The sequence below is a fragment of the Montipora capricornis genome, chromosome 2 (genome assembly GCF_036669925.1).
Source record: "Montipora capricornis isolate CH-2021 chromosome 2, ASM3666992v2, whole genome shotgun sequence".
In the NCBI taxonomy this organism is placed as follows: Eukaryota; Metazoa; Cnidaria; class Anthozoa; order Scleractinia; family Acroporidae; genus Montipora; species Montipora capricornis.
The window spans coordinates 47270351-47285350 of record NC_090884.1 but is presented as its reverse complement, the minus strand read 5'-3'; the positions used below and the strand labels follow the sequence as shown (position 1 = coordinate 47285350).

General features: G+C 40.5%; 1 protein-coding gene across 1 annotated transcript in view; it reads left to right on the top strand.

Moving 5' to 3' along the window:
* Positions 1–15000, top strand: part of LOC138024584 (medium-chain specific acyl-CoA dehydrogenase, mitochondrial-like) — a 26987-nt gene that overhangs the window by 9686 nt on the left and 2301 nt on the right. Inside the window, exons 6-15 of the mRNA XM_068871817.1 lie at positions 2035–2135; positions 2483–2563; positions 3237–3314; positions 3854–3906; positions 4005–4107; positions 4528–4599; positions 7753–7821; positions 9904–9999; positions 10542–10634; positions 13288–13371. Coding sequence (XP_068727918.1) covers positions 2035–2135; positions 2483–2563; positions 3237–3314; positions 3854–3906; positions 4005–4107; positions 4528–4599; positions 7753–7821; positions 9904–9999; positions 10542–10634; positions 13288–13371 — 830 coding nt within the window. The remainder of the gene's footprint in view (positions 1–2034; positions 2136–2482; positions 2564–3236; positions 3315–3853; positions 3907–4004; positions 4108–4527; positions 4600–7752; positions 7822–9903; positions 10000–10541; positions 10635–13287; positions 13372–15000) is intronic.

The following is a 15000-nucleotide window of genomic DNA, read 5'->3' as shown; positions in this document are numbered from 1 at the left end:
AGGCCCAAAGGTGGCAATAGATGGACCGAGGTTGCATCGTATAGGTTAGGCAGGTTGGTGAAGATCAAATCCAATGTGCAGTTTCCCCTTGTTGGTTTATCGATAAGTTGCTTTAGCTTGAACTGTCTCTTTAAGCGTTGAATGTTTAGTTGGTTAAAATCACCATATAGATAGATACCACTTCCTGGGTATTGGCCTGCTATTAAGGTTAAAGTTGTAGAGAGGTGGTTGAGTATTGCCCCATCGTTAGCTGCAGGTGGATGGTAAACTGTACCGACAACCAGGCAAGGTGTACCACGAGGTAGTCTTGGTGGACGAATCCAAGTCCACAGAAATTTGAAATCAGGATTGTATGGGTCGTTTAGGGTCATGAACTTGATACAGTTCTTAATGTACAAACACACGCCTCCATAGGGATCCGAAATGCCATTTCTTGCAGAGAGGTAATAGCCGGGATGGTCAGATGGTTTTCGCTAATCTTGTCACTTAGCCAGGTCTCGGTAAAAAAGGCCAAGTCTGGTTTTTGGTCTAATAACACACATCGTACCTCGTCGATTTTCGGAGCAATTTACATGCAATTGGCTAGAAGGGTATTTCCTGCCATCTCTCCCATGCAGCTACTCTCTCCACTCCTGCTTCACAGTCCAACACATCTCCCAGGTAACAGAACTGTTGCACTTCTTCCAATCCAACACACTTCCATCCACCACCAACGCATCCTCCTCATCATCACCATCACCATCCTCTGCATCCTTCATGGCCCTTGGACACCAAGTTCTGTACCCCTCGCAGGTTTTTCAGACCTGAACATCGTCGTTGACACCATTTATCACACTCTGTGCACAATACAGAGTTTGCTCCCACTCCTCTTCCACAGCATTCGCATAGCTATCTTCCTGACTGAATCCTTTCTCTATCTTTATATTTTCCAGTCACAATTGATTTGGTCTTTTCCATATTAATTTTATTTCAATCCCCTCTGCTCCATTTGTTAAACATGTCAGTCACTTCTTTCTTTGATTCAGCTGTCAACACCAGATCATCAGCATACAGAAGCTCCCATGGACCATCTCCTCTTGTCTTCTCCTCTCCTCCCTTACGCCAGATAATCTTTGGAAAAAAAACAGAGATTTTAACAGTTCTAAATGTTTGAGCTCAATGTACATGTATCAATGATGATAATCATCACAACAACAACAATAATATTATCATGAGTGAAATTGCATTTACATGACCAAAACGAATGAAAAGCCAACTGGTCTTACATTATTTTATTTCGAAGAAAATTTTCTCAGCAGTAAAACCGATCAATAAAGACCAATCGTAAATTTGATCTTTTCCCTAACCGAAGTCCACTTGCAGGAAGTACACACATTACTTTGTGTTTATGTGCAGATTTTTTGCAACAAACAGTAATATTTTTTTTGTCCCTTGCAAACTTGCTCGAAACTACAATGATAGTTACCCTCAAAATTGAGTGGCTGTGGCATTGTTTATTTCAAATGTATCATTAATTTTGCCAATCCTAGAGTGTGCTGTCTGTTTTCATCTCAGAGTCTTGAATACATTCAAGTTTAATACTCATATCCTGCATTTAGATATTCAAAAGACCTGCCATTGAGCATTTCGTGAGAGCTTGGTTTGTTCTTTGAACTTTGGTTGTGATTTCCTGGAAGATCCATTTCAACATCACAAAGTACTCAGCTCCATCATTGGCAACATTCCTTAAGTCGCAGGACTTACCCTCTGAGATTTGGCGGTGGTTTTATTGTAGATCTTGGGTTTTAGGTCTTTGAGACGATGACTGTTGATGGGACAAAAATAATAATAATGAAAGATTCACCTGAGACACCATTAACCTGAGTATTGCTCACAATAGTTTGGTCTTGGGATGAGTCATTTGGAGATTAATAATAACAATATTGTGGTTTGGCCATAGTTAAGCCAGGACTAGAATTAATGATTTTATTGGGCCTTGGACAACTCAGGGCCGAGTTGGAATGACTCTAATGTTCACAACTTGTTATGTTCAAGGTGGGCCAGGATTGGGTGTCCTTGATGGCTGTGTTGTGACAGAAGAGCTAGCTTATGGCTGCACAGGGATTCAAACTGCTGTTGAAGCAAATTCTTTGGCAGTAAGTTTGGTCTTTAATGTTTTGTGCATCAGTGATTCTTGTCGTCTGTCCATGATTACACAGGATGGAGTTTCTTTGACCATTTTTATATTAAACAAATTTGAATATGCAACAATGAATAAGTTAGACAAAACCAAAGAATTCTGACAGATTGATGGAATGCAATCTTAGACAAGAAAAACACATTCTGGGATCCTAGTCAACTGTCAGCATGAAACAGGTGTTTGTAAATGGGGCTGGTGTGCTTCCATGGTTATTTTATATATGTATCTACCTCTGGTTCTTAACTTTGAGGATTTTTTGTCCTTTTAAGTGTATTTATGTTTAACAATAATTACTCTCTACAGGAAATGCCAGTGATCTTGGCTGGTAACAAGGAACAGCAGAAAAAATATCTTGGGCGTATGGTGGAGGAACCTTTGATGGCAGTACGTACATTAATTTAAAGAGCTTTTTTTGCAGACCAGCGTCCTTGTGCTGTGGAACCTTTATTTAATTAAGGTTTAAGTTTTGGGTCGAGGTTTTGTTGTGTCAAGATTCTCTTCAATACACTTCACTGTGTGAGGTGTGCTGGAGTGGTGGCCACTAGCATAGGATGGCTGGGTCAATTGCTTAGACGAGGACCTTTCTTCCACACTCAGTCTGGCTGTCTTCTCCCATGCGTATTAATGGGTACTTGTACCAGGGGCATACATGTACACTGTACATATATTCCTAGAGGTAACCCTGGTATGGACTAGCAACCTGTCCATGGAGGAGTAGCAATACTCTCAATTGCTTGATATCACAAAAGTCAGGATAAGAGCTGGCATGTGAGCCCCCTTCCTTTTTGGAATAAGCTGTATACAACAGACTTTTTTATAAATTATGGAAGTTCATTGAAAATAAGGTTTTGTTGAAAACATGGAGGTGTTGATTTTGTTTATGGAATGTGCATTGCACAAAAGTGCACAACATAAAGTTCATAAATACTATTGTTGAATCGCTGTGGAGTCTGTTTCCCCCAGAGGCAAGCTACACTTAAGTTATCAATAATTGTGTAAGAGATGGAAATGTTACTACATGTACGCTGTATCTCAGTGAGGTTGTGTTATATTGTAGGCCTACTGCGTTACTGAACCAGGTGCTGGTTCTGATGTGGCAGGAATCAAAACCAGAGCTGAAAAGAAAGGAGATGTGGTATGTGATTTAACACAAAAGTAGTAAGTTTTTTATTCCTGAATCTAGAGGAAGAACTGATTTCATTTTTCAGCAAACAATTGGGTAGATACTAACATTGGTGTGGCTGTAAGTAACAAATTTGGTTACCATGCCTACAATAAAGGTAAAGGTCCTTATTTTATGAGGGTAACATGTGCCAATGAACTAAAGTTACTGATAAACTTGTGGCCCTTGATGCACACCTTTTACTCCCTTGCTCCATGAATGCTCCATTTTACGAGTATCGAGGCCTTCCCAGGGGGGGGGAGGGGGGTCCTTGTTCCCTTTAAATATTTGCTTGTGTTCCTTTGTTCCCCAAATTACTTTCAAACTTGTTCCCGGCAATAAAAGGCGTGGATACACTATGAGGGAAAAATTTTTGAAGCACTACACTCCAGACACCATGGATATTTAAACTAAAAATTAAAAAAACGGGAAAAAATAATTGTCATATGGACTTAAAATCAGGTTCAATATGAATTTATTTTTTGTATTTCTTTGTTATCTGTTTAATCCAGTATGTTGTTAATGGACAGAAGATGTGGATCACCAATGGAGGGGTAGCAAACTGGTAAGTGTGGACATTACCGAGGGAATAAATTTTATACGAGTAATTATTTTACATTAACAAGCCTCTGAAAAAAATTAATACTTTTTTGCTTGTTTTAGGTACTTTCTTCTGGCACGCACTGACCCTGATGCACCAGCCGGGAAAGGTTTTACTGGCTTTGTAGTAGATGCTGATGCCCCTGGGATCACCTTGGGACGCAAGGTAACAGCCTGGTTTTTGTAACATCTTTTAGATCTCTGTAAAATCTTTTTCAGGACATTAGATAGAGTAATGCTGACCATATGCCATTTAAGCCTCCGGCTTTGGCTGTTCTCATGTATTCTTTAGAGTTTGATGTGTAACAATAAACAATAATAATTAAAGATGTCAAAGTGGTTGGGTTGGTCCAATGATTCACGACACCTCAACCAGTAACAAACTGACTGACAAAGCATTTTCAAGCCACACACTGGTCATTATTGGGACGGGGATTTTAGGGAAAGTTTAGGGAAAGTAGTTGATTGTAGGGTGTGTATAAAAGCGAAAATAATCTTATCATGACGTTACCCCCAGTGAAGTGATCACTGCTGTTTGAAAGAATTTGAACTGGTAAAAAACACTTGTGGTTCACTTTTTTTATAGGAATGGAACATGGGCCAGAGAGCTTCTGATACTCGTGGCATAACTTTTGAAGATGTCGTTATACCAAAAGAGGTAAGCTGGTTTCTGTACCACTCGCGAATTTCCAAGACAATTTTACCTTAGTCATCAGATCATTATATTACGGGCATCACCTTTCAATCTAAAGACAAGATCAGGCCCCAGTTGTTCAAACGATGGATAGCGCTATCCGCCGTATAAATCACACTATTCAGTGGATAAGTAATAGCGAAATCAATTGCGCTATCCAATGCATAGTGATTTATCCGGTAGATAGCGTTATCCACCTTTTGAACAACTGGGGCCAGGTACTGATTTTAAATGCGAGGTCTGAGTATTCGTTTTGGAGAGGGAGGGGTGGTTAAGGCTTAGGTTGGGTACATGAAAGGTTACACATGTTTTGAAGTTAATGGGGCAGTAGTTTGTTGCTTACTGTATAAAGGGTAAGTTGAAAATGCGATATCTCCTGGGAATGGTCGTTAGCAGACTTCCATGCATTGTTTACAGCGCAATATTCTTGGTTTGCATCCACGTGATGAAACGGCCATTTTGGTCTACAAAACAATAGAAAATGGCCCCACCAACTTTGCATAAAAATAGAGTCAAATTCCCAAAAGGAATTTTACTGCATTGTTCTGTACACCAACATGGCCGCCGTGACGTCATATGCAAACCATCAATTGGAGACTTCAAGATCTACGACGCGGTCGTCAGCGAGAACGCCACAAAACAAGAATATCATTGGTTAAAAGAAGAAAAATAATCGTGCTGCACGTGGGGCACGCATTTTTTGCGGTACTCTGCACAACGACGACGTGAAATCACCAAATTTGAGGTTTAATCGGCAACGTGAGCGTACAAATGCAAATCTTTCATTCTCTATTTTTACTCTGAAACCGCTCGAACCAATTTATTTTTAGGATACTTCGCCCACATTGAACGACGCGAACGCGATGGAATAATCGCGAAAGACTTACGACAGGGGAGAGTTATATGTTGAGGTGACGTTTTCGTCGACGTTGCTGTCCTAGAACTTTTAAAGTCCCTATTGTCCCTAGCTGTGGAACTCATTGCCCCATTGAATCTATCAGACGATATCAGAACTTTCGAGCAGTATATTAATTCTAATTAATCGATTGACAAAAATAGTTATCAATAAAATAGCTAAGATTATTAGTATTATTTCGAAGTAATCATCCCAGCACTACAAGCACATCATTCATTCATTTTTTGCTTTTGGCATGTTGTCCTTTTCTTCCCTTTTTCCCTGAATAGATAGATAAAATTAGGTCTAAACGGGCACTTGAGCCTTGTGTGTAAGCTCGCATGGCTTGTGGAGACTTACTCGCCTTCCCTTTTTCTTATCAGACCGTTAATGTCTGATCCCTCGGGAAACAGTTCATTTTGTTTCCCGAGAATCTCAATAGGGAGCTTAAGCAACGACAACGGCGACGGCAACGAGAACGTCACAAATTTGCATATTTGGTAGGCAAAAACAATAGCTTTGCACGCCCTGCACGTGTGTTTTTCACTTTTGTCCATTTCTTTGCTGTCGTCAGCAAAACTACAACGTGAAACAGCCAAATTTGAGGTTTTATGGACAACGTCATTACTTGAGGATAAATTTTCATTTTCTGCCCTAAATTGGGCGCCGTTCCTATCAGCGTCATTTTTGAGGAACTACCACACCCCTGTCATATTAAAAAAGTTGAAATAGTAACGAAGCGATTACAACAACGCGAATTTATATTTTGAGATGACGTTGTCGTTGCCGTCGCCGTTGTCGTTGCTTAAGCTCCCTATATTAGGGAGCTTACGAAACGAGGACGACGACGGCTACGAGGACTTCATTTAAAAATACGAGTTCGCGTTATTTATATCACTAAAAAACTATTTCATGTCGTTTCGCGTTAAAAATGTGTAGTAACTGTTGAGGAATTAAACTGGTATGAGTGGGTTGGAAGCGTAGAGAGAGAACTGAAAATTCATCGTCATGTGCCAACGTCCTCCACAGAACCTTGAATTTGGTCATTTCACGTCGTCATTTAGGAGATGACGGCAAAGAAATGTACCAAAGTGTAAAACGCACGTGCAGAGCGTGCAGAGCCATTGTTTATGCTCACTAAACCTATTGTTTTGTAGCGTCGTCGTTGCCGTCGGCGTCGTCGTTTCGTAAGCTCCCTATTACGAAACGACGACGCCGACGGCAGCGACGACGCTACAAAACAATAGGTTTACTGAGCGAAAACAGTGGCTCTGCACGCTCTGCACGTGCGTTTTACGTTTTGGTACATTTCTTTGCCGTCATCTCCTGAATGACGACGTGAAATGACCAAATTCAAGGTTCTGTGGAGGACGTTAGCACATGACGATGAATTTTCAGTTCTCTCTCTACGCTTCCAACCCACTCACACCAGTTTAATTCCTCGACAGTTGATACACATTTTTAACGCGAAACGACATCAAAAAGCTTCTTAGTGATATGAATAACGCGAACTTGTATTTTTAAATGAAGTCCTCGTAGCCGTCGTCGTCCTCGTTTCTTAAGCTCCCTATTCGCGGGTAACAGTGCACTGTTGCCCTCTGACGTCATAGATTTTGCACTGTTGCCCGCTCAGAGACTTTTGGCGGGAAACAGTTTTATTGTTGTCATGTGACCTCGAAGTAACCAATGAGAGCGCGCGCTGCTGAGGGAAAAAACTCAGCTATATAACAATTAACAAATATTCCATGAGCCCGCGTTGGCTATTACCAATCTCGTATCCAACAAAGACGAGTGGAATAATTGTTTTATTAAATTCTCAACCTTCGGTTTTGCGAAATTTTATTTTAGTTAAAGAAACGACCGGAAAGTGATGTGACTTCCGGGCGCCAAAAATTTTATGCTGAGCGACATTTGACGTATTCCATATAAGGTCAAACGCAGGTATAATGGCTGGTAACCGAGATCCAGCGAACCAGTGAGAAAGCTAGAATTGCATTAACCGAGGTTGGGAATTTATTAATTATGGTTAAGCCTTTTTAGGGGTTTCCATGGCAGCCCGCAAGGGCAAAGTCTTAAGCGGCCAGTTCGCCTCAAGAGTCCAGAATATGCCAACTCTTGCAGGCTAAATAACCTTAGCCATGACTTCTCAGAAAGATAATCGTTCACTCAGTACCTAATTTTCAGTAGTAACCTTGACGTGTTTTGTTGTTGCTGTTTATTAGAATGTCTTGGGAGCAGAAGGTCTTGGGTTTAAGATTGCCATGGGAGCATTTGACAAGACTCGACCACCAGTAAGGACATTTCTTCCATCTATTATCATGGGTTTGCAGGCGTACTATTCTCCAAACCGCAGCAAACAAATTAAAACGAGGAGGTTTTTCACGCAGCAACATTGGCTCTTGTTTTTCGTTTGCTGTTACCGGTGACCGAACATGACGATTGCCTTTTATGTAATCGAATGTGTTTCCTTTGCTTGCCTTTACTCAAAGTCTCTGGGGATGAAAGTTATTACAACTATCAGCGAGAATGATCTTTGAAGTTGCGAGCAATTTACTGCATCCATCAATAAAACTTCCGACGCCAAGCCGAGAGTTGACCCGAAACCACGGATGCCGAACTCAATTGATGCGTGACATATCCTAGCAATCAGCATTTTTGCTTGCCACGGTATATTCTTACATTCGAATTCGATGCCGATGGAAAGTGATGGAATCTGTACAAATCTCTTTACTGAAGAACTTCTAAAAGGTATCATAAGGGTATTCGAGCTGTGAACTAAACAAAAACTCCAATTCACTTTCCGGAGGCGAAGTCGATCTTCCCGGCTATGCTCGGAAATTTGATTGATGGAAGCTAAAACGCAGTTTTGCGCTTGAAGCAGGGGCACCCAACGTCAATTTTCGGAAGACGATTTGAGATCTAGAATTTTCGGAACATTTGTTGTAAAATTTCTTGCTTGCCTGTCTGTCCTAGGATTTTCGAACATCTGAAAAATGGTATAATTGCCCATTTTTAACGGATTTTTACCCTAAAAAGGTCACCTAAAATTTTCGGGAGCCTTTTTTCTGGCTGAAATTTTCGAAAAGGTAAGCTTTAATCCCTATAATTTTCGGATCACTAGACTTTCAGCTAGGAAATCCGAACAGATAAAATATTTTTAGGGGATAAAAATATGCCTATATCTACCGTTTCAATACTAAAATACGTTTGACAATGCTATGTCTAAGTGGTTTTGAACTATATTCTCGTAGGGTGCCCCTGTTGAAGGTGAGATTCCGCAGAATTATGAAAATCGCAGCAAACAGTGGCAAAGGAAGCCTGAAAAAATATTTATCTTGAACGGGAACCCATTCCGATGCAATAGACCTTATCGGAGGTGAGCCAGCAGGCTTTTTTTCTTTTGTTTAAAACCACATACAAAAGAGGCTTAAGGTTCAATTCGATACAAAATGACCCCTTATCCTTGTTCATGCGGCAAAACCGCTGATAACTCCGATAAGGGCTATTGCGTAGTACTCTCTATCATCTGAACTATCAAGCCATGTGGGAGCTGGTAGGTTGCGAGTTCGTGTTTCATCCCGTACGATTTGAATGAATGATTGTGAAATACTGTATGTGAAAGGAATTCAAATAGCCCATTGTAACGACTCATAACGCAACTGATCATCCAAGTTGAGGGCAGCTCGAATGAGCAGCTGCAATCGGGACGCCAAGATAACCTGTTTGGAAATTTAATTGTAAAAAAACTGTACATGTTAAAGCCAGCTTACATTTTGTAAATAATCATGGTAATGAGACTGAGTGGAGTTCAATTCGGTCCGTGATCATACGAGTGATAACAAAATCGGACGACCGCACAGCAGGAGTCCGATTTGTTTATCATGAGTATGATTACAGACCGATTTGGACTCCACTCAGTCCCATTACCAATTAATCATAAAAATTACAGTTTCCGATAAAAAAGAAGTGCCAAGTTATGAAAGAAAGGGAAAATTTGCAGTAAAAGACTGACAAAAGACGCGTCAACTGTTAAATGTCGCTCTGAAAGAAAGAAAGAGAGAAAGAAAGAAAGAAAGAAAGCGCCAATTTAGGAGTCTGTACACTGTTTCTATGGTGACTGAAACCAAAATTGTGATTGGTTGAATTAAACTACAACTTTGAACGTGATTGGCTGATTTAAACTACAACTTTGAATGTGATTGGCTTTTTGAACTAGCCGATAACAAAGTGTCCGATAACAAACTATGCGATAACAAACTGTCTCATAACAACTTGGCAAGTGAATTAGTGGAAAATAGGAGTTTTTTAAACCAATCACAATCGGGGAAATTGTAGTATTTATGTTTAAGCTGTACATCTCTTTTTTTCACTAGGTTGCTGCCAGCGCTGTTGGTCTTGCACGGAGAGCTTTAGAGGAGGCCACCAAATATTCGATGGAAAGAAAAACAATGGGGAAACCGATATTCCAGGTTTGATACAAATCTATGCCCGGGTACCAAAGTTCAGCGTCTTTGATGTGTTGTAAAGAGAAAGAATTTGCAAACCTGTTACCTTGCCTATGGGCGTGATTTTTTTCCCGGAAAGATAATTGGATGGGAAAGATTGGCTCTCGTTCATGAGATCTGGTGGGGCGAAAATGAATGAAAAAAGACAGTTTTTGAACATCAAGGCAGATTCCCACCTTTCTATTACACTTGGAAGTTAATTGGAACTTTTAACAAGGTAAAAGGAGTGAATTGAACCCGGAAGCAACATACCGGTATACACCTTGATGAAGTTTTATCATTTTGGTGAGTTTAGTGCTAAGAAGGAGTGTGGTTGGTGACTCACGGATGTCACCTTCAGATTCAAGCCAAGTTTAAAATCGCATCATTCATCATAAGGTAATTAATGATACCTACTCTTCCAAAAACAATACGAAACTAGAACAGAACCTCTAGTTCCTTTGTAGTTCAACTTTTTCATTGTACGATGTGATGACATGATTCATTTCATTCTGTTAAACTATCAGCACCAAGCTGTGAGTTTCATGTTGGCTGATATGGCGATTGGGGTGGAATCTGCACGCTTAGCTACGTACCGAGCCGCCTGGGAAGTAGATCAGGTAGGGAGGTTTTTTTATGAATCTGCATTGCAAAGACCAAGGTCGTACTGAAAGAGATGTTATGTTTTAACCCCCATGAATGAAATGAAGAGATTTACTCAGCGAGGTTGACTCGGGGATACTCGAAAAAATCAGGTGCTCCTTTGCAGGAATCTAACCTACGACCTTCCGATTACAAACATACATACACACATAGTTAACTATTAGAGGGTGATGTGAAGTGCTAGTTTTCTACCCATATGAACTATGTGAGCGTTAGCCCTACTAATGGAAATGAGTCCACACAAGGACAGAGAAAAACTCTGACCGGGGCTGGGAATTGAACCGACGACCTTCGGGTTAGATCACCGCTGCTCTACCGACTGAGCTACAAGGTCAGACGGGAGCTGGCCATAGGAACTGAAGATGTCAAGGTCAAGGCAATGAACATGTACAAGTTGAAGTACAAGGAAGGACTACGTTTTTGCAAACGTTGGTCGTGTAGCACTTATATTTGAACAGACTTACCTGATTAGAGTGTAATGTGAAGTGCTAGTTTTTTACCCCATCAGGAACCATTTGAGCGTTAGCCCTACTAATGGAAATGAGCCCACACAAGGACAGAGAAAAACTCTGACCAGGGTGGGAATTGAACCCACGACCTTCGGGTTAGATCGCCGCTGCTCTACCGACTGAGCTACAAGGTCAGACTGGAGCAGGTCGTTGGGAATTAAGATGTCAGTGTCACCGCAATAAATATGTAGAAGTTGTACTTGTACATATTTATTGCCGTGACATTGACATCTTAAATTACCAACAAGCCGTGACATTGACATCTTAAATTACCAACAACCTGCTCATGTCTGACCTTGTAGCATAGTCGGTAGAACAGCGGTGATCAACAAACCCGATGATCGTGGGCTCAATTCCCACCCTTGTCAGAGTTTATCTCTGTCCTTGTGTGGGCCCATTTCCATAAGTAGGGCTGACGCTCACATGGTTTATATGAGTGGAAAACTAGCACTTCACATCACCCTCCAATAGTTAACTCTGTTGAAATATAAGTGCTACACGGCCAACGTTTGCAAAAATGTAACCCTTATAAATACACACATGCTTCATTAAAAGGTCAATTAAGAATGGCAGCCATACGCTGATGCGGACCTTAAAACTAATACAGTGAATTAATAAGACTACACAAATTCACAATACTATTAAAAAAACTGTATCTACAAGACTTATTATTAAAACTACTAAAATTACATCGCTAGTTTAAAGATACGTAGGGTATACAATGCAAATATATATTAACAGCGAAATAACAATCACGAGTTTAGTCATTACAATTTAAAAATAAATAAAATCATCTAGTAATTTTTTTTTAAATTGACATAAGTTCCTTTCATAAAACTTTTCTTCAAGGCTAACGTGAATTTATTTACATTATCTATATCCCTTGTTTCGTTATTGAAACTATTCCAAAGAATGGGTCCTCTAAATAGCAAGGATTGCCTTCCGAATTCCGTCTTCGCTGTTCTTAATATAAACATCAATTTCCTTCTACGATAATTTACTATTTCAAAATTTCAGTTCGAATGCTCTAGCACTGAGCTAAAGCCGAGACTCGTGGGGGCTAACTTGAAGTTTAATGGCTTACCTTCCACATAAAGCTAGTGTAATAGACCAATTCGGCTAACTCAGTGTTGTACCCAATTCAGATCCTCTGGGAATAAAACCTTATGTTCCAAATATTTCCGTATGATCGAGGATGCTACATTATCATGCAAATGCAATACACAAAGAATCTTAACCCCGAGAGATTTGAATTGGGTACGACATTGCGTTAGCCGAATAGGCCTTTTGCAACTAACGATCACATGGTACAAAATCCGCCATGCTGGAGGGCAAGCTCATTATTATTCCCCCACTGGGACATTAAAACAAAGAGACCTGAACCAGTCAAGCTTGACTTGCCTTTGTTTTAATGTCCCAGTGGGGGAATAATAATGAGCTTGCCCTCCAGCATGGAGGTACCATGTGATCGTTAGTTGCAAAAGGCCTATTGGTCTATGGTCTCTAAAATAAGAGTCTCCTATTGCGCAGTGGTAGAACATCCGAACTAGTAATCGGAAGGTCGTATGTTCCGCGGCTCCTGCGACGGAGCATTCGGATTTTTTCCGAGTATCCCCGAGTCACCAACGAGAAATTAATGTCTTCAAAGCGGACCAAGTTGTTTGAAAAAACGAAATTGTCAACGACCTCATCAAGCAGCTAGCTATTTCTCCCGCCACAGAAAAAAAAAAACAGTAAGAAAACACGCTAAGGATACTGAAAAGAAAAAGAAAAGTTGGGAAAAGTTGAGTAAGTCTTCAAAGTCTTTAGTAATTAAGAGAGTAATTGGCTGAAAAAGATCAAAGCCCGTCCACAACTTTAAGGGGCAAGGAAATCAATGACTTTAATGCAAAAATGAATGTAATGATAGTAGATTCCTGGAAGTTCATTTCATGCCGTGACTTTGTATTTCCAAAAAGTAAGTTGCGGCGGCGGCAGCTTATAAATCGAAGTCGCTGTGTTTTCGCCGCTGGTCGGCACTTACTAACCGCCGTTTGTCTGTTTTCATTGTACGGCTTTTTAGGTGGTTGTTCATTGACGTTTTTTTTGGGCGCTTTTCTAGGGACGACGCAACACATATTTCGCTTCAATTGCCAAGTGCCTTGCAGGAGATGTTGCGAATAAGTGCGCCACAGATGCGGTTCAGGTAGAATCATTTGACAACTAATAACGTTAACGCCTTTGCCAGAGGTTTCAACTTTCACAAGTTGTGCCCTTTCTTTTAGAAGGCCTTTTCACCATTACACACGCAACAGAACAAGGAAATCCTCCTTATGTTCCCCGTGCACTTGCGTTTGTGCTTTCTTCACAAATTGTTCGCTTTGTAAAAGAAGAGACTCAAGCCTGGCCGGCAGGTATTTTTTACAGGTCACAGGTCAGGTTTACGAGTCACTGTAGTAACGATGCTAAAACATTTCTATCGTTATTGTGTTATTGTTAACGTATGCCCGATTCACACCAAACCTTAACCATGTTTTAAACATGTTTAGTTAAACACGGTTTTATTGTGTTTTCTTTTTAATTTCAAACCATGTATACTGATTTTTGTCGAGTACAAATTTAGCACAGATCAAAGCATGTATTGAAACTCACCGGAATCTCTTGTAAAAGCCGCCAGTCCTTCATTTTCCTGTAAAGTAAAGTAAAGTAAAGTAAAGCAACCATATTTAACGTCGATAACTCGTAACAGTAATTCAACTGACAAACCTGAGGTCGACGGTGCGCTCATTTTACTCCCCCCACTCCATCAGTGCTCCGTTTTACGGGTATTTAAAGCTACTTAGCTACACGGAAAGGAAAGAAGTCGAAGCAAGGATGCGAGATCCGGGAATCAAACTCAGGACCTCTTGCACCAAGGCCACACACTAACCGACTGTGCCATCCTTGCTCCGTAACTGATTTTCATTTTGTTTAACCATTTTTAATTAAACATCATTGATGACTTTTTGGTGTGAATGGAGTAGATGAGTTGAGTTGCAGTACTTTGAAATAAATTACTGTTGGGTTCCAAAAATGGCACTCTCTCTGATACAAATCTGCAAACTATGTATTATGTTGAAAGTCTCGTTAGCATTTAGCGATAGCTACTTAATTTAATTAACTATTAGTTAGGACTATGGTTAGCATTGATAAAGGGTTATAGGGTTGTTTTAGCGACGTTAAGACAGTGACTTGTAAACCTGACCTGTGACGGGTGTCTTGAAAACAAAGGCGCCTAAGACTCTAATACTCGAAAACGAAGAAAGTAGCCCAAAACCCGCAATTTGGCTAACCCTTGGCCTAAAGTTGGTTTTTAGGTCTAGGGTTAGCCAAATTGAGGGTTGTGGGTTACTTTCTTCGTTTTTGAGTCTTCGGATCTTAGGGGTCTTTGTTTTCAAGGCCCCCCCCCCTTCCTTTGACCTGTAAAAAAAAAAGACAGCCACAAGCCTGCTTTGGCTGACCCATGCGAGCCCAAACCGTCGGACAGGAATGTGAAAGGCTTTCACATCCCTCAGTGGTTGGCAACCTCGTTCCCAGGGTCTCTCTTCTCTGCCTCCATTGTCGTTTAGAATAGATGGCTCCGTTTTGCCTCAATCCGACTCTTCGCACAGTTCTTCAAAGCCCAATTAAGCTAATCCTGGATTACTGGAAACTTAAATTTCAGCACGGTTTATTTTCTAATCGAAACAAGTTTCCAGTTTCGTCTTCAATTTGACTTTCTAGCATATAATAACAACGTGAAGGCTTTTCTGACGGGCAAAACTTAACCCTGGGTTTATATTAAATTGCGGATTCA